Genomic DNA, 21,243 nt, shown 5'->3' with positions numbered 1-21,243 from the left:
ATAGAAGATGTTCGTTCTCATCTTTGAAAATTGAAAGTAGGAGCAGCCCTACAATTTTTAATTCAGTAATTTCACATATTGTAGAAAGAACTTGATTCCCAAAGTCTACAACTATTAATTACCACATATGTATTAAGGAACCAGTGTGACCACATCCTCCCCAGCGCAACAGTGAAAGAGGTTGGTTAAAATTGTGAATTTTAGTTAGGGGGAAGTGCCACTAGTGAATTACCTTCATTGTGGCTTCCCTTACTTCTGCAGAAATTGTGTGAAGGGGGGGTGGGGGGTAAGATCATCTGTACACCTTCTTACGACTGTTACAAACTGCAGACGTGACTATGGGGTTTTCTTCATGAGGCATTTATCGTGTGCTCGTCATTCCCTACTCACAGTTGTTTACAGGTTCTTTAGATGATGTCATGACTCTCCAGTTTCACTTCTGCACCTAAACAGCACTTTCAGCGAGTTTTTTTTAGAGCAGGGAAAATGCGGCATTTCAATGTAAAAGCAAAAAAAAAAACACTTTTTCCACTTGTGTATTTGCACTATTCCACTGTATCACAATGCCACCTAGAGGTTATGTAGCGGGAAAGGAGGAAAGGAAACACCCTTTGTGTAGTGCTCAGATCTCAACACTGTGACAAAACTGAAAGCAGATACCGCAGATTAACAGGCTAGTGTAGAAAACCTCTAGTTCATCATGCCCAACATCATTTTCTCCTCGCCATACACTTTTAAAAAAAAGCTTAATATTCAGCCTGAAGAAAAGTTCTGGTAAACTCAAAAGCCTGTTTTTTTGTGACATTTTAGTTGTTTCTTACTTCTCCTTTTGCATTCCCCCCACCCCCCGCCCCCTGGATGGACCTGGTTTTACTTTCATCCCACAACCCACTCCCAGCAAACACGTAGCTTTTTTTTTTACCAGAATGTGGTAAGGAACAAAACAAAGGTTTTTGTATGGTTTTCTGGACTCTGGCACCAAAGCAGCACACATATACCTGTTGGCTTCTTGCCGCTTGTCAGACGCCTTGGTATGTATCACGGGAGGAACCAGTGGAGGACCAAAGTCTGGGCAGGAATTTGCCCTCCAATGAACCCCCCAGAGTCGCCGGACTGTGTAAAACGGGTCTTGCTGGTCCTCCTTGTCCTCGTGCCCAGAGAGTGGCTGGGAGCTGCTGGCAGAGTGAAGCCGGAAAGGCTTACAGATGGTCAGCTTTGCTGGGCAGGGCAGAGGAAAGAGAGGTGTTAACGTGGTGTCCCTGACATTACCAGACTGTTCTACTTTGGAACCTTCAAAGGAAGGAGGCTGATGCACACACCCTCTCCCCTGCCCTCGTCATGCCCCCGAACTGGAGGAAACCTCGTCAGAGGATGATCCAGAGGCTCCTGAGCCAGATGTTTCTGGGGACCAAGCCTCTTCAGGGGACCCTGGGGTTGACCAAGAAAGTCCTGGGCCCTCAGGAGAGATGGCATTGGATCTGTTGGAAATATTGCAACCTCGTCTGCAAGTTATGGGCAGTGTTGCAGTTAGCTAATTCATGGAAATTTTTGACTACAGCTAGCCTCAGGATCTCTATAGCCTACAATGTGATTTCCTGTGATTTCTTCCTTTTGCTCTTCACCTTCCTTCCCCCCTCCACCTCTCTCTGTTCATCTAGCTCAGTACTGACTACTCTGACATACAGCAGCGCTCCATGTTCTCCTCTAGAGAAGAGCCTCTCCAGGGTATTGGGCAGAAAAAGGCCTTTCCCATCACATACTACCTGATCCTTTCTTAACCAGAAATGCTCGGGATCCACCCTGGGACCTTCTCTGTGTAAAGCAGGTCCTCTAACACTGAGCTATGGCCCCTCCCCAAGGTTTGCGTGCAATACTTTACAACTGAGGTTTCTAAAAACTCAAGTCTAGCTGAGTTTATGGCTTGTCTCTTGCAAAATTGCTGCAGTTTTGGCTGCTATGGCAGCAAATTGAGTGGTAGTGGGGTGCGGTCCCTGGTGGGTTTGGAAGTGGGGGACAGTGCAGTCCCCCGACTCCAGGAAGCTGCCGACCCCTGATCTAAAGGAAGAGAGTGCCTCTAAGCATGTGAAGAGTTATTTTAAACACCACTCTCTCTCTCCTGTGTCTGTTTTCAGATTGCAAGCCCCTCATGTTCTTTGTAAGTGCCATGAATGTAAGTGGCACAGTCATCATCATCATCATCAATAATAATAATAATAATAATAACAACAACAATGATGATGGTGATGATGTTGTTGTTTTTAGTTATATGTTGTGCTCCCAGAGAGCTTCAGCTATGGGGGCAGTATAGAAATGTAATTAATAATAATAATAATAATAAACAAAGTTGTTTTTAGTTATATGTTGTTTGTGTATATTGTCTGTGTGCTTTTGTGGAAATGGCTTTTAAACTGTGCATATTGTATTTTAATGTTTTAACCTCTGTAAACTGCCCAGAAAGCTTCAGCTATAAGATGGTATAGAATGTAATAAATAATAATACCAATATCATTACTAACAATCATCATCATCAAAGTTGTTTTTAGTTATATGTTGTTTGTGTATATTGTCTGTGTGCTTTTGTGTAAATGGCTTTTAAACTGTGCATATTGTATTTTAATGTTTTAACTTCTGTAAACCACCCAGAGAGCTTCAGCTGTGGGGCGGTATAGAAATGTAATTGATGATGATGACGATGATAGTAAGAATAATAATAGCTTTGCTTATTATGTGCTCCATCACCTCTCTGTTTTATCAGTGAATGACAGTTCCCCACCTTGATCCTTCTTTTGCTCCAGTTGCTCCTGGAAGCGCCTCTGCAGGGTCTTGAAGTCGGGGACCTTGCGGTTAATGGTGGGCTGGAACGTGGGCTCCTCCTTTGTGGTCCGGCCCCGGCGCTTGGCCTTCCTTGTCTCCTTCTGGGGAGCAGGCTCCTCTGGCTCTGTGGCGAGGCAGAGCAGTTCCGCTCGGAGCTTCTCCTCCAGCTGCTGGACGGAGAGGCCTTTCTCCCGCCTCAGGGGCCGGTTCTCCAGGCTCAGGAGCTGCTGAGTGAGCTGGAGCCAACGCTTGCGCTCCTGGCGTAGCTGGCGCTTGCGGGCCTCGGAGCGGGCCTCCATCTTCCAGTACAGAGGCCAGAGGGAGCTCCCGGGAGCGAGGCCAGCATATTGGTGGTGCTGCAGGCGCCTGCAGCAGGGGACTTCGGGGCCGCCCGAGGGCTTGGGCGATGCCAAGCAATGGCTGTCTTTCACACCTCTGGAGCCCTGCTCTGACTCCGGCGTGCAGGGCTGCTCACAGGCAGCGATGGCGGAAACCCGGGGGCACCGCTTCTTCTTGGCCTTCTCTGGGGAGCCCTCTTGGTACACAGCTTGGCCTTTGACAGAGACGCGCTCCCACATCCAGTGAAAGGGAAAGGAGCCCGGACGAGATTGTCTGGTGGACTCGGGCGGCGGTGAAGGACTCGGCGATGCGTTGCTGGGGTTTGGAGTGGGGGGCATTGACTGCCTGGGGAAAAGCCAGACTCAGGTCAGACACGGACCACATCTCCACATACCTCTGAAATCCAGTTTCCCAACTCTGCCTTTATTCCAGTTCAGACTGGCAGCTTTTAGCAATACCGACTGATTGTACTTCCCCCGTACAGCTACATGCAGAATTACAACTGGTTTCCCAGGCTCAGGGGGAGGGGAAATACTGTCCTTGCCCCCCATCCACCACACCAAAAATGAACGTTATTTCTCTCCCCACTGACCCCTTGCATCCCACCAGGGCCAGCCTTACCATGACATATGTTGAGCCACACGGTTCAGGCATCAGATTGGGAAGGGGGTCACCTCCCCACCCTACAATCAGCCACTTGCAAGGTTGGCCGTTGCTGCCACCGCCGTGCCTCACCCATCCTGGAGCACTGCCTCCACTTTTCTTGCTGCCACAAATACTGTTTATTCAGCAGTATTTGCCACCGCAGAAAAGTGTCCAGCGACACTCCCCAGGGCTCTCAAATGGTTGAAACCATCTGGTGCTCTCCAAATGTTTGGGCCTTCAACTCTTATCAGCCCTAGTCAGCTTAGCCAATAGTGAGGCATGGTGGGGAGCTGTAGGCCAAAACATCTGGAGGGCCACAGGTTGCCCACCCCTTGCCATGGTGCAGATCAGCTTTGTTAGCCCTGAGCAGGTAGATAACTCCGGTACAAGGTCTTACAAGCAGACCATTCCCAGCAATAGCAGCAGTATAAAAGCAGGCATAAACTCTCTTCATTACTGCATCTCCCCGCCCCGACAACCTGCCTGTTCAGTTCAGGATCTGGCTCCGTATCTGAGGTGTCGCTGACATTAGGGCGTGTTTCCTCAGGCTCCCAGCAGCCCTTCTCCGTTGGGTTAGGAACTCTCTTCTTTGTCCGTTTCATACAGATCAGCATTCCGTCACCAGCATCCAAATAGTCCTCCTGAAACATGCACAGAAACGGCTGCAGTAAATTGCGATGTTCAGGGGGTCATCATGACAAACCCCAAAGCCACAGGCCCTCCAGGAGAATCCAGTCAGGCCCCTTAGGAGAGAGACAGAGAGAGATTTATATCCTGTCTTTATTTATACTTAAAGGTGCTAACAGGTTAAAAACTCTGGTTAAAAACAAAACAAACCATTAATACAAGTTCACAATTCAGTTTACGGGACATGACTGCACTCCTTTTATTCCCTCTTTTTTAAAGACACATGCATAAATTTGTATATACTTGTAGCAATGAATACATATGAAGTGCCCATATATGAAAATACAACTTTCGAGCAATTATACATACGCTTCAAGCATGAATGGCTGGTTGGGACATGCTAGGAGTCACAGGACTTTTCTCTATCTAAACAAGCATAGGACTGTGCCCAAAAAGGCTTCACAGGCTATACTTTGGAAGAACCAGAGATTTTGTCACTTTTCTTTTTCAATCATGACATTTTTATTTTATTTCAATAAAGTTAACAAAATAAAGATAACAAAAAGAAGAGCGTACAAAATAAAAAATCAAGATCAGTAAAGAAACAAAGGAATTCACTAATTATATTTCTTAAGGTGCAATCCTATGCATGTTTAGACAAAAAAAGGCCTACAATTCCCAGCATGCCCTAGCCAGCCTTGCTGGCTGAGGCATGCTGGGAACTGTAGGACTTTTTTTCTGTCTAAATATGCATAGGATTGTGCCTTTAGTCTATAACCAATACATCTATAGTAAAACACCCTAAGAAGGAGCTCAATATCTAATGAAAGAAAAATACAATTTTTTCAACATATAAAAAGAGTGTATGCAAGTGTGTATTATTTTGTGTGTGCGTGTGTATGTGTGTATTTTAGCCAGAAATAATACAGGTAACCCGTACCTGGTTGGAATTTGATCAAAAGCTTGAAGGGCTTCAACACAGGAAACAATGGTGCTATAATCTCTTTCTTAAAGTTAGGATTCCTTGCTTGCTGCACTTGCTGAGTAAGTTTATATATAGGCATAGTCTCCCAAATATTGGGGTTGTTCACACAACATGCTAACTCACACTCAGTCGTTGAGTGTGGGCTGTTTGCTGAACTGTGGGCCAGCATGTTGTCTGTATCCAGGACAGTGTGGCTTGTCAACCACCCTAAACAACCCAACAACAAATCATGGGTTCTCAAGGTGGTTTGAGAAAAATAAGGTACACTGCATGGTTAACAAGCCACCCTGCAGGAAATGTCCTGGGTTCAGACAACATGATAACCCATGGTTCAACAACCCACACTCAACCACTGAGTTTGGGTCAGCGTGTTGTGTGAACAGCCTGACAGCCAACCCACTACTCCTTAGTTGGTTGCTTTGGAGGCTTTCAATTACACGCTATACATGCAGCTGTATACAATTGCTTAAGAAGATCTTTATGCAGGAACCCCAGCATTATTAGGTTCAAAAAGATGAAGATGCATAGCCGTGGTAGAGTGGTCTAACATGAAGACATTCCTGATGGTAATCAGAAACCATGTTCCAAAACTCCTGCACTGTTGAACATTCCCCCATTTCACATTCCTTGGCATCTACAGGGCCTAGTGCATGCTACAATAAACACTGAGCAGCAGTAACGTGAACTGTTGGTTTGTGTGTATATGCATATGTGATAACCATGGGCTCCCACAGTGGGAGCAGGTAACCTCAGTCACCCACTACTCCAAGCTACCTGCTGCGAAGGGTTGCTCTCTGAGAGCAGGCCCAAGAGTCGGACTTGCCCCTTTGGCTCATAGATGGTGCCGGGTGTTCGGGTAATGGGATCCACAGAGGTCTTGATACATGTATTGGCCAGCACTGACTGGCGATGAGGGTTCAACATGGCGCCCACGACAACAGGGAACAAGGCTGGCTGCTCTCCGGTTACCGGGGCAACAGGCCCACTTCCAGAACAGGCCTTGAGTGGGGCCTTCTGGAATAAAACATGGCTCCCTCTAGCCAGGCAGTTGTCATGGCAACCTGTGTCAGGTCTTCATTTAAGCTTGGCCTCAGTCCCAGAACATGTGTGTGTGTGTGTGTGTGTGTGTGTGTGTGTGGCTATTTTTGGGCTCGGCCATTTCAGCAATGTGAAGTGGAGAACGAATGTATCAGGATTCCTAGGTTTGAAGCAAGCCATATGAGCTTCCTCTTCCATTAAGTTCTTCACAGAAAGATTCTCAAGCAGAATCTCAAATAGATTTGAGATTCTCTCAAGCAGAATACAAAGCAAGCCCTTTTCAGCAAAGGTCTTAGCTGTCTAGAACAGGGATGCTCAAGCTTTTTTGTGCCGGTGGGCACATTAGGAATTTTGTAGGAGTGTTGTGGGTGCTCTCATAAAATGGCTGCCATGGGGTGGGTGGCAGGGCCTTGCCCAGTCATAAAATGGCTGCCATGTTGGGCATAGCTAGTCACAAAACACCCATTTCCCAGAAGGCAAACTGGTGAGAGTGAAAGAAAAGTAACTCACTCAAAAACCTAACTACAAGACAGAAGTGGGGTCTGAGGTCTAAAACACAAAATCACTTTGAGCCCAAATAAAGACGGCACTGGAGGGCAGCACTTTGCTTTCCAGCATGCCAGCCTCGCAATTTTTTTTAATTACAAAAAGTCTTAAGAAATAAAACAAAAATCAGAAGGGACAGGGAGCCTGGCAGGTACCAAAACAAACGTCTGCAGACACATTGGTGTCCACGGGTGCTACAATCAGAGACATCAGGTCTAGAATATCGTCCAAGGAGATATTTTTTAGTCCGAACTATCCTGCATTCAAGAAACTTGTGTGTGGCCTGTTTCATAAGGCTACCGAGGGGTTTGTAAAAATATTATACGGTTTGCTAATGCTTGTATAATTCCATTCAAGTTATGGTCACTCATTGTGGTTTTTAGAAAGCTGACAAAATCCTTTCTTTCTAAAGGATTTGGGGGGTGACAGGCTGACACATTTGTTCCAATACTGCGGTTGCTGCTTTGATGGCTTTGGCATTTGATACTTATCTTTCATGATCCGACGTCATTGTTTTAGAGCACAATTTAACATTTACTCAGCAGCAAGCCACATTTTGATTGTATAGGTCTCATTCCCCAGCATGTCTCCGCTGTATTGCAGCCTTATTTTTGGTTTTAGCGGTTTTATGGTAAGCCACTTTTGTGCACATCGTTTGGTCAGAAAGGGCAACACATACAGTTAAGAAAGGTTTTGGCTTTTAGAGATGGGAATGATTATTTAATGATATTGATGAATCACTTATGTTAAAGAAGTTTCTAAGCGATGTACAGAGGACAAGATTACCGTCCTGGAAATAAATGCCTGTTGGAAAAAGTATGCATTTAGTAGGCACCAAAAACCCAGGCGGGTTGGCGCCTGCCTAATTTGTAGCAGTAAGGAATTCCAGAGAGCGGGCACTATGACACTAAAGGCCCTATTCAGAGCCATAACAGACTGGATCTCAGATATCCTGGGTATCTCCTGATGATCGCAGCAACCAAGCAGATCAGTAGTGGTGATAACGGCAGGTGCATGCAACTTGGCTTATTATATACTCTGGGCAAAAGCTTTGAGTGCCGTGAAAGCCCAAACCACATAAGGGGATTAAAACAAAAACCTTAAAATGCTACCAATGCTAAGAGCAGTGTATCAGACCAGGAACTGGAAGCTTGTCAGGTTTAGGGACTTTCTTTCCAGAAGCAGGCTCACTTGAATTACCAGTAAACATACAAAGGCGAAACTGTGAAGCTCTGTACATTTTGCCCAAGTATGACTCACAAGCTGCTATTATAGGCAGAGAACCGGAGCACTGCTGAGCACATCTCACAGCTGTGCACCTCAATGCCTCATGTACAGAGGAAGTACAGTCCTCAGGGGTTCCCCAAATTGCCACCCCCCCTTCCACCCCCCAGCATCAATCATTTGGTGATTTCCTGGCTCTTGGGTAGTTTCCCACATTCTAAAAGACTGAAATGCCTCCTCTAAGGCTTAGTTACTGGCAGTAAGCATTTTAAGCTTAAATATGCTGGTATTGGGGGGAATTTGGTCCATCCCACTTTACCTTCAGCCCCACCCGCTACTGGAATGTGGCCCCTGAGAGCTTCTCCAAAATGGAATTTGGCCCTTGAGCTGAAAGAGGTTCTGCACTCCTGGACTAGATAAACCTTTGTCTGATCTAAGCAAAGCAGTTCTTATATTTATTTTTACACGCAACCTCCTATGCCGCTTGTATCTTTTTAAAGTCACAAAAGGATTGAGTGATCATTTTAAGCAGCATTTTAATGTGCAAAACATGTGTTTACATCCAAAGGTAGGTCAAAATGTCAAATGAAAAGCTGAAACTGAAAAGAATAGCAGCTTGCCCCCAAACCACCCCACTGAGTTCATGATTAAGAAGGTACTGATTGCTTCAAAACTGTTAGGCAGGGCCTCGAGGAAAGCGAAGACATCTCAAGAGCTTAGCATTGTTCCTGAGTCTCTTGCTATCCCCTCTGGGTTATTGTTCATAAATCAGAACCAGCCCCACAGAATGGGGCTGACAACTTTTGCTAGACTTGGGGAGTTGCCAAGAGATTTTTCTGGAAAACAGTTTGATTTTTTTTTTTTTGGCTGCCTGAGATGACTGCAATTCAGGGAAGCTGACTAGATCAGTAGTAGGACTACTTCTGCCTCTGTCTACTACTACCAATAAGCCCTGCTCCACAAGTACATTTATAAATGAGATACCTGAAATCTCCAAAGCACTCTCCTGCAAAGGATACCCTGATGTCCGCCTTTCAGAGAAGGGGGAGTACTCTCCTCAGAAAGGTCCAGAGCTCAGTGGCAGAGCTCCTGTTTTTCATGCTTAAGGTCTCCGTTTCAGTCGCTGGCATCTCCAGTTGAAGGATCCCACACAGCAGGGCTGGTGAGTGCGTCAGAGTAGCCAATATGTGGCTATATGGCAATATGTGGCTATATGGACCATGGGCCTGAATCTGTATAAGACAGCTTCATAAATACTACCTGACTGGAAACATATCCAAGAGAACAAGGCACGAGATTCCTGTCTCTTCCATCCACCCGCCAATCTTGTGGGCTGTAGCAGGGCAGGCTTTGCCTCTGGGCAGTGCAGACTGGGGGTGGGTGGCTGAACAACATTTTATAAGGATTCACTGGGCAATAAGGCAGGAGCACCAAGAGAGGGGTTGGAAGCCATGCGTGGAAAGATCCCGGCTGTTGCGAGGCGGCTGGCAGAATTCTAAAGGAAATGGGTACTAGTCTCCACAATTCCTCCACCATGTTATGTTGCAGTTCCAGAATCTCACAATGTATTGTCTATGCTCCGTTCACTTTTGCAGAAAGCACGCTCTCCTCGCCCACAAGAGACCAGCCTCACCAATGCTACAGAGGGTAAGGAAAAGCGAGGAACAGACACAGCCTCTTTTTCCACTCCAGACTTAGCTTGGAGTTCCCACAGCAATTCCTGACAGATAACTGATCTTTCTGTGCCTTTGGTTTCCTTCCAAGAGGTATGTGACATTTCATAGCAGTGGAGAAAAATATGCTGGTGGAAAAGCACAGCACAGAGCAGGAAGAAATCTGGTCCCAACATCAACCACCAGACAGACAGGTTTAGCCCAACATGGGTAACTAAACCCCCATACCCACTTCATTCCTCCCAGACCACTGAAGCGAACTGTTTCATTCCCCCAAAGAGGATCTCCACTGTAGAAAAAGCAACCAAATCGGATGGACGTCTATATCACCACTATCCCAAAAGCAAAAAACTCTGATGGAGGAGCAAAGTATGGACAGCTCATCTCCCAAATCATCCGCTTTTGAACAGAGGCAGCGATCACTCTCCCCACACAGGGACTTTGCCTCCCTCCTGCGGAACGGAAACCTGGAGGAAGAGAGAAGATCAATCATGACTGGACTGGAATTGCTATGGAGAGTGTGTGGGTCCATCTTCCAAATGGAGCGTTTTAACTATTCAGGGTAAGACCTCTTGATATGAATGGCATCAATTCAAGATTATTTGAGTGTCTACAACAGGAAATAGAAACCTTACGTATGTACCCACTGCTTCTGTAAATTGCACAAAGGCTACACTTGTCTGGGTGGAAAACTTGTGATACTAGAAAAAGGAGACTTGAGAAATATAGCTCTCTGTGCTCTGAGCTTGCTGGCCCTGCAATGCTTCTGGCTCAGAACTGCCACTGCTGGCTGCTGTTTTCCTAACATCCCAATTCAATCTACCCATTTGCAAATAAACTGATTTCCATATAGATAACACTGACACTTTAGGTTATCTCCTCTGAAGAAGACAGAAGGCCAGTTTTGCATATTTTGGTCATATACTGGGAAGAAGTGGCCCAAGCCATTAGACTGCCAAATTATCACAGGGCTGAGCACAGCTACTTAAAAAACTGGGCTGAGGTTCATGTCCAACGGCTGCAAGGACTTGCACATTGGATCATATTCTCTCTGACATTCATTTGAACATGTGGACTCCTAGTAACGGTAACTAGCTGTGGTGCTGACATTCTGGAATAATGTCCCTTGGGAGGCCCATGTAGCTCTGTCACCGTCTTCCAGCACTAGGTAAAAAGCCAGGCTTTTAAAAGAGGCCTTTGGGAGAGGCTTAAAAACATAGGATATATTTTACTGCAAATGAACTGGATTTTCTTAGCTACTGTAATCTGTTGCTTGCAGATTTTATTATTGTAGTACATGATTATTATTTTTGTATTTCTATGCCATTAACCATTTGGAGGCTGCAATCCTATACATACTTACCTGGGAGAAAGTCCCACTGAACGCAGCGAAACTTACTTCTGAGTAGACAAGCACAGGACTGCACTGTGAGTTCCGGAACAGGACAATACAACAACAGGACAGACATTTTTAAAAATACACGATTCTTCTAAATGCTTCACCATCATTACCTCACTGGCTACCTTCCAAAGTTGTTGTTTTATTCACACATTACAGACTGGGGCTGAAGCTGAGAGACAACAGCTTAGCTAGGGCCACAAGAGCAAGTTTATTTATTTAATTTCTTAATCGCCCATCTGGCCAGTCACCCGGCCACTCTGGGCGATGTACAGCAATACAAACAGTTTTAAAACAAAATTCTACATTAAAATATCATATTTCTAAAAATACCCTTCTAAAATCTAAATACCCTAACCCACCCCAAATGCCTGCCTGAACAGCCACGTTTTTAATGCGTGGTGGAGTTCATAGCTGGACTGAGATTTGAACCCAGTGCTTCCTCATTCACAGTTTATTCTTTTTACTACAATATTGCACCACTCTAGGAAGTAAATGGGAAGGGATTCTTAAAACTAAAAGAAACTGTACAGGTTAATACAATGTAAGGAGCACAAATAAGGTAAGATTAAATCAAGCAGCCCTGACTCCATCTCCAGAAAGATGGAAACAGAGGAAGCCATCTCATCCAGATTGTAGTCTGTCTCCTTACTTCCCCAGCATACATGTATACACATTTATTTATTACATTTCCATCCTGCCCAATAGCCAAAGCGCTCTTTTTTGGATCTTAGGCATGCCACCCTCTCAACCTCAACCTCAGCCTCAACCCCACCCCTATTTGCAACATGGGGATGATAATACTGACTTCCCTTACAGGGTTGTTGTAAGACAAATGCGGGGAACCTCTTTCAGCCAAAAGGCCAAATTCAAGTTTGGAGAAACTTTGGGGGGCTGCATTCATAGTTGGTGGAGCTGAAGGCAAAATGGGGGAGAGCCAAGGGGACGAGCCAAAATCCCACCATATTTTAGCTTAGCTACTGACAGTGACTAAGCTTTAGGAGAGGCATTCCAGCCTTTGAGAATGGGGGCAAAATTGTGCAAAAGTGTGCAAAAGCTGAGAATCCACCAAATGCCTGGCAATCAGGGGAAAGGCGGTATAGCTGGTAAAGCGGGGTGTAGCCATCTGGGGTATCTCCCAGAGGGCTGGATTTGACCTGTGGGCCTGAAGTTCCCTGCTGCTGTTGTAAGGAGTACAACTAAACAATAGAAGTAAGTTTTTTGGATACTTGAAAATGATATATAAATATTATGCCTTTTTATAAGGAGTCATTTCACCATCCTATTACCTGTCATCTGGCTATTACAACTTATAGCCAAGGCTATCGCTAGAAATGAGACCCTGGCTGTATCACAGAACTCACCTTTAGAGGTCACGGGTTTTGGGGAGTGGCTCATATCTGGGACACCTAGTTTGGAAGGTGATTCCATCCCCTGGCAAAGGGGAAGCAATGAAAGGTGTGAGCCACACGAGGTGCCACTGCTCCCCCAAGACGTCCCGAAGATTGCCCCGCCAGCCCAAGTCATACTGGCGATCTCCCTCAAACCATTCTTTGGTGGTCTGTCCACGCAGAGCCAGCAGGCTGTGAAAGAGCAGGAAGCCAGTGGAGAAGAGGAAGCCCACAATGCAGACATCAGTCACAAAGGCATAGATGAAGGCTGTGATGTTCACTTGCCCTGCAAGAGAGGTTCAAATAGTCCATTAGTTGCCTCATCCAGAAAACATGAAAAGTGAGAAAGAATAACTGGATGTGTAGGAATTTGGTCAATTGTTGTGGACTGCAAAAGAGAAGCTGAGTTTATCTAAAAGAAAGGAAAGTGTGACACCAGACTCACAGCACCTTTGAGCAAACGGGAGCATAGGAAGCTGCCTTATACAGAGTCAGACCATTGATTCATTTAGCTCAGTGTTGGCTGCACTGACTGGCAGAAGCTCTTCAGGGTTTCAGGCAGTTTTCCCATCCCTACAAGGAGATGCTGGTGATTGAACCTGGGACCTTTTACATGCAAAACAACTGCTCTACCACTAAACCATGGTTCTTCCCCACATTGCTTGGCAATGCTTTCTCATGTGACTATTATATCTTTCCTCGCTTGTTTGTACATTGCTTTGTGTGGGTGTTACAAATTGACTAAATTGCCCCCCTTTTAAATAAATACATTTATCAGTATCCCTACTGATGCTGCTGTGGCCGAGTGGAAATGCTGAAAACAGGCTTGGGGTGGGGATTAAGCCACAGAAAGTCTGGGCTCAAATTAAGGCCTGTGTGTAGGTAAAGGATCCCTCAAAAGCAGGGCTACTCTTATTAGATCCAACAAGGCATTCAATCAGAAGTTTAGGCTTGTATGGTGTCTGTATAACCTCAGAGAAAACAAACATCTCCTACTCTGTGAGCCCCTGCCAAAGGAAGTGGGGCTACCAGGAAGAGGGCCTTTTCTCCTGTGACCCCCCGGCTGTGGAATGAGCTCCTTAGTGAGGTTCGCCTGGTGCCCACGTTGTACTCCTTCCGGCACCAAGTGAAGACCTTTTTATTTTCCCAGTCTTTTAGCATTTTAGCTTCCTAGTCTTTCAGTTTTTGTGTTTTAAATCTGTATTTTAGATCTCTGCATTGCTGCTAAGTTTTATTCTGGTTGTATTGTGGTTTTAATGCTTTCACATTTTATGTTGTTTTATCCTGCGCTTTTTGGTTTTAATTTTTGTGACCCGCCCAGAGAGCTTCAGCTATTGGGCGGTATAGAAATGAAATGAATAAATAAATAAATACTCCTCCTTACCCATCAATAGCATAAGCCAAGGCAGGACTAACAGCAGGATTGTCTGGGCAGGGGTGTCTTCCTGTAGCAGCGACATGACCACGTCGGCATTGAGCAGGCAGCCATACAACAGAGCGAGAGAACCGTGCAGCAGCAGGCAGACGAAGTAGCGGTAGTTCTGGTAGCCCAAGCACTGGCCAAGCAGCGTGCAATGATGGTCGCGTCGCAGGACACAAACGTGGCAGGAGAAGCAGTGGCTACAGCGGGGAGGCACATGAGACTGGCAGGAGTAGCAGTAACTGGAAGAGAGGAGAGGACACGAGTGGTGGGGGTGGGGGTCTGTGTAACTCCTGATCACATCACACTACCCGCGCTCAGAAAAGCCCTAGCTCAGTGGCAGAGCACCTGCTTTGCACGCACAAGGTTCAGTCCCCAGCATCTCCATGTAGAAGGAAAATAAAAACTGTCTCGACCCCAGAGAGCAGCTGCCAGTAAGCGTGTAGACCAGGAGCAAGCAACTTCTGGGGGTCGGGGAGCCACACTGCCCCCCCAACCCACAGGAGGGTGCACCTCACCACACTGAACTTGCTGCCGTCTTTGAATTTACCACAGCTGTGGCAAACATCGCACCACTGAGCAAGTGAAACTATACTTCTAGGACAGCAATTCCGCTTGGAAACAAGGTGCATGCCCCTGTGCGCCTGAGGTTGGTGCAATTTTTGCCGCCACTACAGTAAATTCAGCGGTGGTGGCAGAACACAGCGAGAGACGCAACGACTGGCGGGTGGGTTGCATGCAGCCTGAGTGTTGCCCACCCATGGTGCAGAAAATACTGAGCCAGATGGACTAATGGTCTGGATTGGTAGTAGGCGGTTTCCAATGTTGCCTTTTATTTTCAGAAACTCTGGATGAACGGCTCTCTTCCATTCAGGGAAACGATTAATCTTTTTTTCTTTTTTATGAAGGGCAAAGAACCCCTGGACACATGACGAGTGCCTTTCCTGCTGTGATTAAGTCTCAGTTCCTTGGACAATGTGATTAATTTGTATTACCTTTGCTTTCTGTGTGTTCTCATTTGTCAGTCTCATGTTACAAAACCATTTCTATACACACCACATGTACATATATGTATAAAATACATGTACTCTCCTCCATCATCTTCTTTTTCCCCATCATGTATTTTTTCTTGTTTACAAAAAATTGTGCTGCAATACATTTAAAAATATAGGCAGTTGCCTTATACCAGGTCAAATTATATATCCATCCAGCCCAGTATTTTCTGCTCTGACTGGCAGTGGCTCTCCAGGGTCTCAGACGGCAGACTTTCCCATCACCTGCTACCTAGCAAGCCGTGGCATAGCCAGGTGATTTCAGACACTGAACTTAGTGGCCTTAGGATGCAATCCTATGCATGTTTAGATAGACAGAAGTCCTACAACACCCAGCATTCCCAAGCCAGCCATGGTGACTGAGTGTCAAGGGCTCCTTGGTGGCCTCTCTCAGTCTAATCCAGCAGCCAAGTCCAGACAAAGACAAAGGGATTCTTTTCAAAGCTTTATTCCTCTTCTATAACTTAACAACTCTACTGTTAGCAACTAGATATGAGCAGCAGAGTACCTATGCCCTAAGTTGGAACAGTTGGTCCCCGTTTGAAGGAGAATCACTGGCAGACCCTGAACTTATGGGCTAGGAAGAGTCCCTCCCCTTTTCCCTTGGATCCTCTGGGCGCAACCGTCATTTGCGCGCTAACCGGGCACTACGCCTCCTTTCCGCACCCTCCATTTGGCACTGCTCCCTGCGTCGGCGTTGTGCGTCCAGCAAGTCTTCTTCCCGCGCTCTGTCACTCCCGGGACTGCTATCTATGTCAGGAATGCCGGTGGAAGAAATCTCTGCCAGCTGTTGGCCCTGGGAAGGATGACTGCGCTCCTCTCCCAGGAGCAGCTGCTCTTCCTCAGAATCAGAACTACTCTGGGATTCTATGGGCTCAGTGTCCACCCTGACACTGAGGAATGCTGGGAGTTGTAGGGCTTTTTTTGTTTTGGTCTAAACGTGCATAGGATTGCACCCTCAATGGCTTCTTAGATGGCCATGTGTGCTTCACAACTGAAGGAATACACAACTAACATTTCTCTTCTCCCCCTTCCCCTCCAACCACCATCCCATGCTTTAAAACTGCTTCTGCATTCCTGTTACGTTTGAATAGCAACCGAACGGTTTGCCAACCCTGATAAATACTTTGAGAATGTGCAGTTTTGCAGTTTAAACTCACTTAACCATAGCATCATTATGACCAAAGGAGTTTGCTTCTGCTGCCCACATCACCTGCTGGTCTCTGAGTAGTTATTTAAAGGGCTGCGGGGGCCCTGGATTTTGCCCAAGGTCCAGTCCTAGCTGCATTTCTGCATGCAAAGCAGGCGGTCCACCAACGAGCTACGGTCTCTCCCCAGCAACTTACACTTTCACACTTCTTTTTTTTTTTTTTACTAGGACGGCCTAAATATGTTGCTCTCCCGGGATTTTCCCCCTCTGAAAAAGAGCTTCAAGAAAATAAAGCCAATTTAGGAGCAGAGTGCCTCCGAGCATATGTAGAGGGCCTGGCCAATACTGCTCATTCCATAACTTTGGTCTCCCGCCGTCATTGGCCTTTCGGTTCTACGTCATCAGAGACCTGCTCTGATGCCCCGCCCCCTCGCGCAGCCTCTTCTTCCCGCCACTTCCCTAAGCCCCTCCTCCCCACTCCCACACTCTCCGTCGATTGGTTCCGGGCCTCACGCGCCAGAGCCCCGCCCCACTTACTCCCATCCTTGCCCCGCCCCCGCCAGCATGACGCCGCGCGTGCTGGGCGAAGCCGTGACGAAGCGGCGCGCGTTCTCGAGCGCGTTCCCGAGCAGGAAAAGCAGCGAGGCCAGCGTCAAGAAAGGGAACGGCTCGGGCCGACGGGCCCCGCTTTCGCGCTCGTCCTCGTCTCCGCGCTGCCGCAGCAGCAGCACCGCCAGTACCTCGAGAACGAGCGCGCCCCCCAGCGCCGCCCCCGCGCACACGGGCAGCGCTCTCTTGTCCCAACCGCTGCCGGCCATGGCGGCGCATGCGCAGGGATGCGCGCGTGACCCCATCCCCCCTTCTCCTCACGTTTCGCCTCAGCCAGCTCCGCCCGCTCAACCGTCGAGCAATCTTTGGCCGCCAATCAGCGACGGGTGCGGGCCTTCTTAACCCCGCCTTAGAAGTCTAAGCGGCGGGCCCTCTAGCCAATCGTTGTTTAAAGTTTTTATTTTCGTTGTACACCTCCTTTTACCACAAAACGGCACTCAAGGCGGCTTAAGACTGTATGAGAAATACCCACTGCAAGGAGCTACCATACGATGAGGGGCCACTTAGTTGAAAAGGGCCGCTCTGAGGGCATGTCATGGAATGACCAGTATCAGACTAAAAATAATAATAATAATAATATAATAATAAAAAACTGCCCAGAGAGCTTCGGCTATGGGGCAGTATATAAATGTATTTAATAATAATAATGGTTTAATGGTTTTTTAATTTTTGTAAACTGCCAAGAGAGCTTCGGGCATGGGGCAGCATAGAAATATAATAAATGAAATTATTATTATTACTTTCAACCTTATTGATACATTGAAAGCAAATAAATAAATCACTGGGCCAGATGGTATCCATCCTAGAGTTCTCAAAGAACCCAAATATGAAATTGCTGATCTTCTAAGCAAAATATGCAACAATTTATTTATTTATTTATTTATTTATTTCATTTCTATACCGCCCAATAGCCGAAGCTCTCTGGGCGGTTCACAAAAATTAAAACCAAACAGCACACAATAAAACAATTTAAAATAACAATTTAAAAACAAGCTCCTAAGATCAGCCTCTGTACCAGAGGACTGGAGAAAGGTCAATGTAAGGCCAATTTTTTAAAAGGGATCCAGGGGGGATCTGGGAAATTACAGTCCAGTTAGCTTAATATTTGTTCCAGGTAAATTGGTTACAGGCATTGTTAAAGATAAAATTAGTAAGTGTATAGAAGGACAAGCCCTAATGGAAAAGAATCAACACGGCTTCCGCAAAGGTAAGTCCTGGCTCGCTAACCTTTTAGAGTTCTTTGAGAGCATCAATAAACATAGACGGGTGATCTGGTAGACATCAGAGAATCGTAGAGTTGGAAGGGGCCTGTAAGACCATCGAGTCCAACCCCCCTGCTTAATGCAGGAATCCAAGTCAGAGCATCCCTGACAGATGGCTGTCCAGCTTCATCTTGAATGCCTCCAATGTGGGAGAGCCCACCACCTCCCAAGGTAAAACTATACCTCCCTAGGTATAGTGAAGCCATGGAATTCGCTTTCATAAGATGTAGTGATGGCCACCCATTTGGATGGCTTTCAAAGGGGGTTGGACAACTTCCTGGAGGAAAAGGCTATCAATGGCTACTAGTCTTGATGGCTATGTGCTACCTCCCATACCAGAGGCAGTCTGCCTATGTACACAAGTTGCTGGGGAACTCTGGGGGGAGGTTGCTCATGCCCTGCTTGTGGGTTTCCTGGGGACAGCTTGTTGGCCACTGTGTGAGCAGAATGCTGTTTATTTGGACTTCCAAAAGGCTTTTGACAAAGTCCCTCACCAAAGACTCCTGAGCAAACCTAGCAGTCATGGAAAAAGAGGACAGGTCTTCTTATGGATCGGTAACTGGTTAAAGAACAGAAAGCAGAGAGCAGGAATAAATGATAAATTCTCCCAGTGGAGGGAAGTAAATAGTGGGGTCCCACAGGGATCTGTATTAGAACCAATGCTTTTCAACCTGTTCATAAATGATGTGGAATTAGGAGTGATCAGTGAAGTAGCCAGGTTTGCCAATGACACCAAATTATTTAGGTTTGTTAAAACAAAAAGAGATTGTGAAGAGCTCCAAAAGAATCTCTCTAAACTGGGAAAATGGGCATCTAAATAGCAAATGCGGTTCAGTGTAATATGAAGTGATAAAAATTGGGGCAAAAAATCCCAACTTCAAGTATAGCCTGATGGGATCTGAGCTAGCAGTGACCAACGAGGAAAGAGATCTTGGGGTTGTGGTGGACAGCTCGATGAAGATGTCAACCCAGTGTGCAGCCGCTGTAAAAAAGGCAAACTCCATGTTAGGCATAATTAGAAAAGGGATTGAGAATAAAACTGCCAATATCATATTGCCTCTATACAAATCTATGGTGCAACCACACTTGGAATACTGTTTACGGTTCTAGTCACCACACCTAAAAAAAAGATACTGTAGAACTGGAAAAAGTACAGAAAAGGGCAACTAAAATGATCAAGGGGCTGGAGCATCTCCCCTATGAGGGAAGGTTACAACAGATGTGATGTTCAGCTTGGAAAAAAGGAAGGTAAGGGGAGACATGATAGAGGTCTACAAAATTATGCATGGTGTGGAGAATGTGGATAGGGAGACATTTTCTCCCTCTCTCAAAATGCTAGAACCCAGGGTCCTCCCATGAGACTGATTGGTGGGAGATTCAGAACAGTCAAGACAGATAAACTGAAGGATTTCTTCACACAGCACATAGTTAAACTATGGAATTCGCTACCACAGGATGTAGTGATGGCCACCCATTTGGATGGCTTCAAAAGGGAGTTGGACAAATTCCTGGAGGAAAAGGCTATCAACGGCTACTAGTCTTGATGGCTATGTGCTACCTCCCATACCAGAGGCAGTGAGCTTATGTACACCAGTTGCTGGGGAACATTGCAGGGAGGGTGTTCATACCCTGCTTGTGGGTTTCCTGTAGACAGCTGGTTGGCTACTGTGTGAACAGAATGCTGGACTAGATGGACCCTTGGGCTGATCCAGCAGGGTTGTTCTTATTAATCCCCAATAGCCGCCCAGTTGCCATTTGCAACAATGGAGTCCTCACTCCCTGAAGAAACGCTCTCCTGGCTTCCAGTTACAGGCAGTCTCTGGCCTGGGCAGAGTTGGCACAGCCGTCTTTCTTCTCCAGGAAGCACAAAAATTTACAACGCTCTGAGATTCCTTATGAAAGCTGCCCAAGCTCTGTCGGAGTCTCTTCTTTTAACGCCCTTGTTGAACAAGAACTAGCAACAGCCTCAGAAATGCCTCCTCTCTTTCTACCTCAGGGCTTCTGCTTAAATGCATACCTGGTCAGGATGAGCCCACCCACATTAACTTCCAATTAACTCATATTAACTCTTTCCAAAAGTTTAGGACTCCATCTCTTACAGTCCCAAGTATTGTCCTTGCATTAGTCCTGCGAGGTAGATTAGGCTAAGTCTGGCCCAAGTGTGCCAGACTTGCAACAACCCTGTGAGGTAGGTTAGGTAGAGGGAGACTGGCCCAGGTGTGCCTGCCCACTTTATCTTTGCAACAACCTGTGAGGTGGATTGTGCTTAGGGAGACCAGCCCAAGTGTTCCCACACACACGCATTATCCTTGCAACAACCCTACAAAGGAGATAAGGCTGAGAGTGTGGTAGTCCCAGCACACACACCCATTTTGTTCTTGCAACAACCCTGTGAGGTAGATTACACTGAGTGAATGACTGACCTATGTTACTCTCAAAGAGCCAGTGTAGTGTAGTGGTTAGAGTGTTAGACCAGAAGCCGGGAGATCCGGGTTCTAGTCCCCACTCGGTCATGAAGCTCACTGGGTGACTTTGGGCCAGTCACTGACTCTCAGCCTAGCCTAGCCTACCTCACAGGGTTGTTGTGAGGATAAAACAAAGAGGACCATGTAAGCCATCTTGGGTTCCGTGTAAGGGCTCCTTCACACTGGGCTTTTATCCAGCGATTGAGATTGCTCCTTCACAGAAGTTTGCGGGCTTTTTACATGATGCCATGATCATCCCAGGCATCTCCTGCACTAAATGCCCTTTGTTCTGTTTTTAAATAGATCGCAGATCATGAGCTATCAAATTACCCTGTTGTGTTCCACTTCAGTTTCCTCTGTGAAAAGAGTTAAAGCGGCAAGAAGAGGAGTGAGATCAATGAAAGATAATGGAACAACACTCAGCTATGGGGGAGAAGGAGCAGGGAAGCGGATGGGGGGAAAGGAAGTGCTTGTAAAGAGAGTCAGTTGTGATTCTGAATTTAAAATGGAAGCCGAAAGCCCCGTTTTAAATGCGGGATTTTAGGCTGGTGTAGAGATGCCCTAAGAGGAAAAAAGGTAGGTAGCGTAGCGTGTCTCTCAAATG

General features: G+C 46.4%; 1 protein-coding gene across 7 annotated transcripts in view; it reads right to left on the bottom strand.

The window, feature by feature from the left end:
• Positions 1-17,135, bottom strand: part of ZDHHC24 (zDHHC palmitoyltransferase 24) — a 30,277-nt gene extending 13,142 nt beyond the window's left edge. For 2 of the 7 annotated variants that reach the window (XM_084824570.1, XM_084824571.1), the window contains exons 1-4: positions 12,655-12,956; positions 4,278-4,439; positions 2,774-3,494; positions 999-1,218 (exon numbers count right to left, since the gene is read on the bottom strand). In XM_084824570.1, the coding sequence (XP_084680696.1) occupies positions 999-1,218; positions 2,774-3,494; positions 4,278-4,412 (1,076 nt within the window). In that variant the 5' untranslated portion in view covers positions 4,413-4,439; positions 12,655-12,956. Of the gene's footprint in view, positions 1-998; positions 1,219-2,773; positions 3,495-4,277; positions 4,528-6,184; positions 6,433-8,731; positions 10,359-11,252; positions 11,318-12,654; positions 12,968-14,065; positions 14,344-16,840 lie in introns of those variants that run through there. The other 5 variants (XM_084824569.1, XM_084824573.1, XM_084824572.1 and 2 more) reach the window with 5 other exon arrangements.
• Positions 17,136-21,243: the final 4,108 nt, after the last annotated feature.

The sequence above is a fragment of the Heloderma suspectum genome, chromosome 17 (genome assembly GCF_057233095.1).
Source record: "Heloderma suspectum isolate Gila_16-S chromosome 17, 16-S_ref, whole genome shotgun sequence".
Classification (NCBI taxonomy): domain Eukaryota; kingdom Metazoa; phylum Chordata; class Lepidosauria; order Squamata; family Helodermatidae; genus Heloderma; species Heloderma suspectum.
Note: the sequence above shows the minus strand (reverse complement) of the source record. Positions and strands in the feature narration are given on the sequence as shown.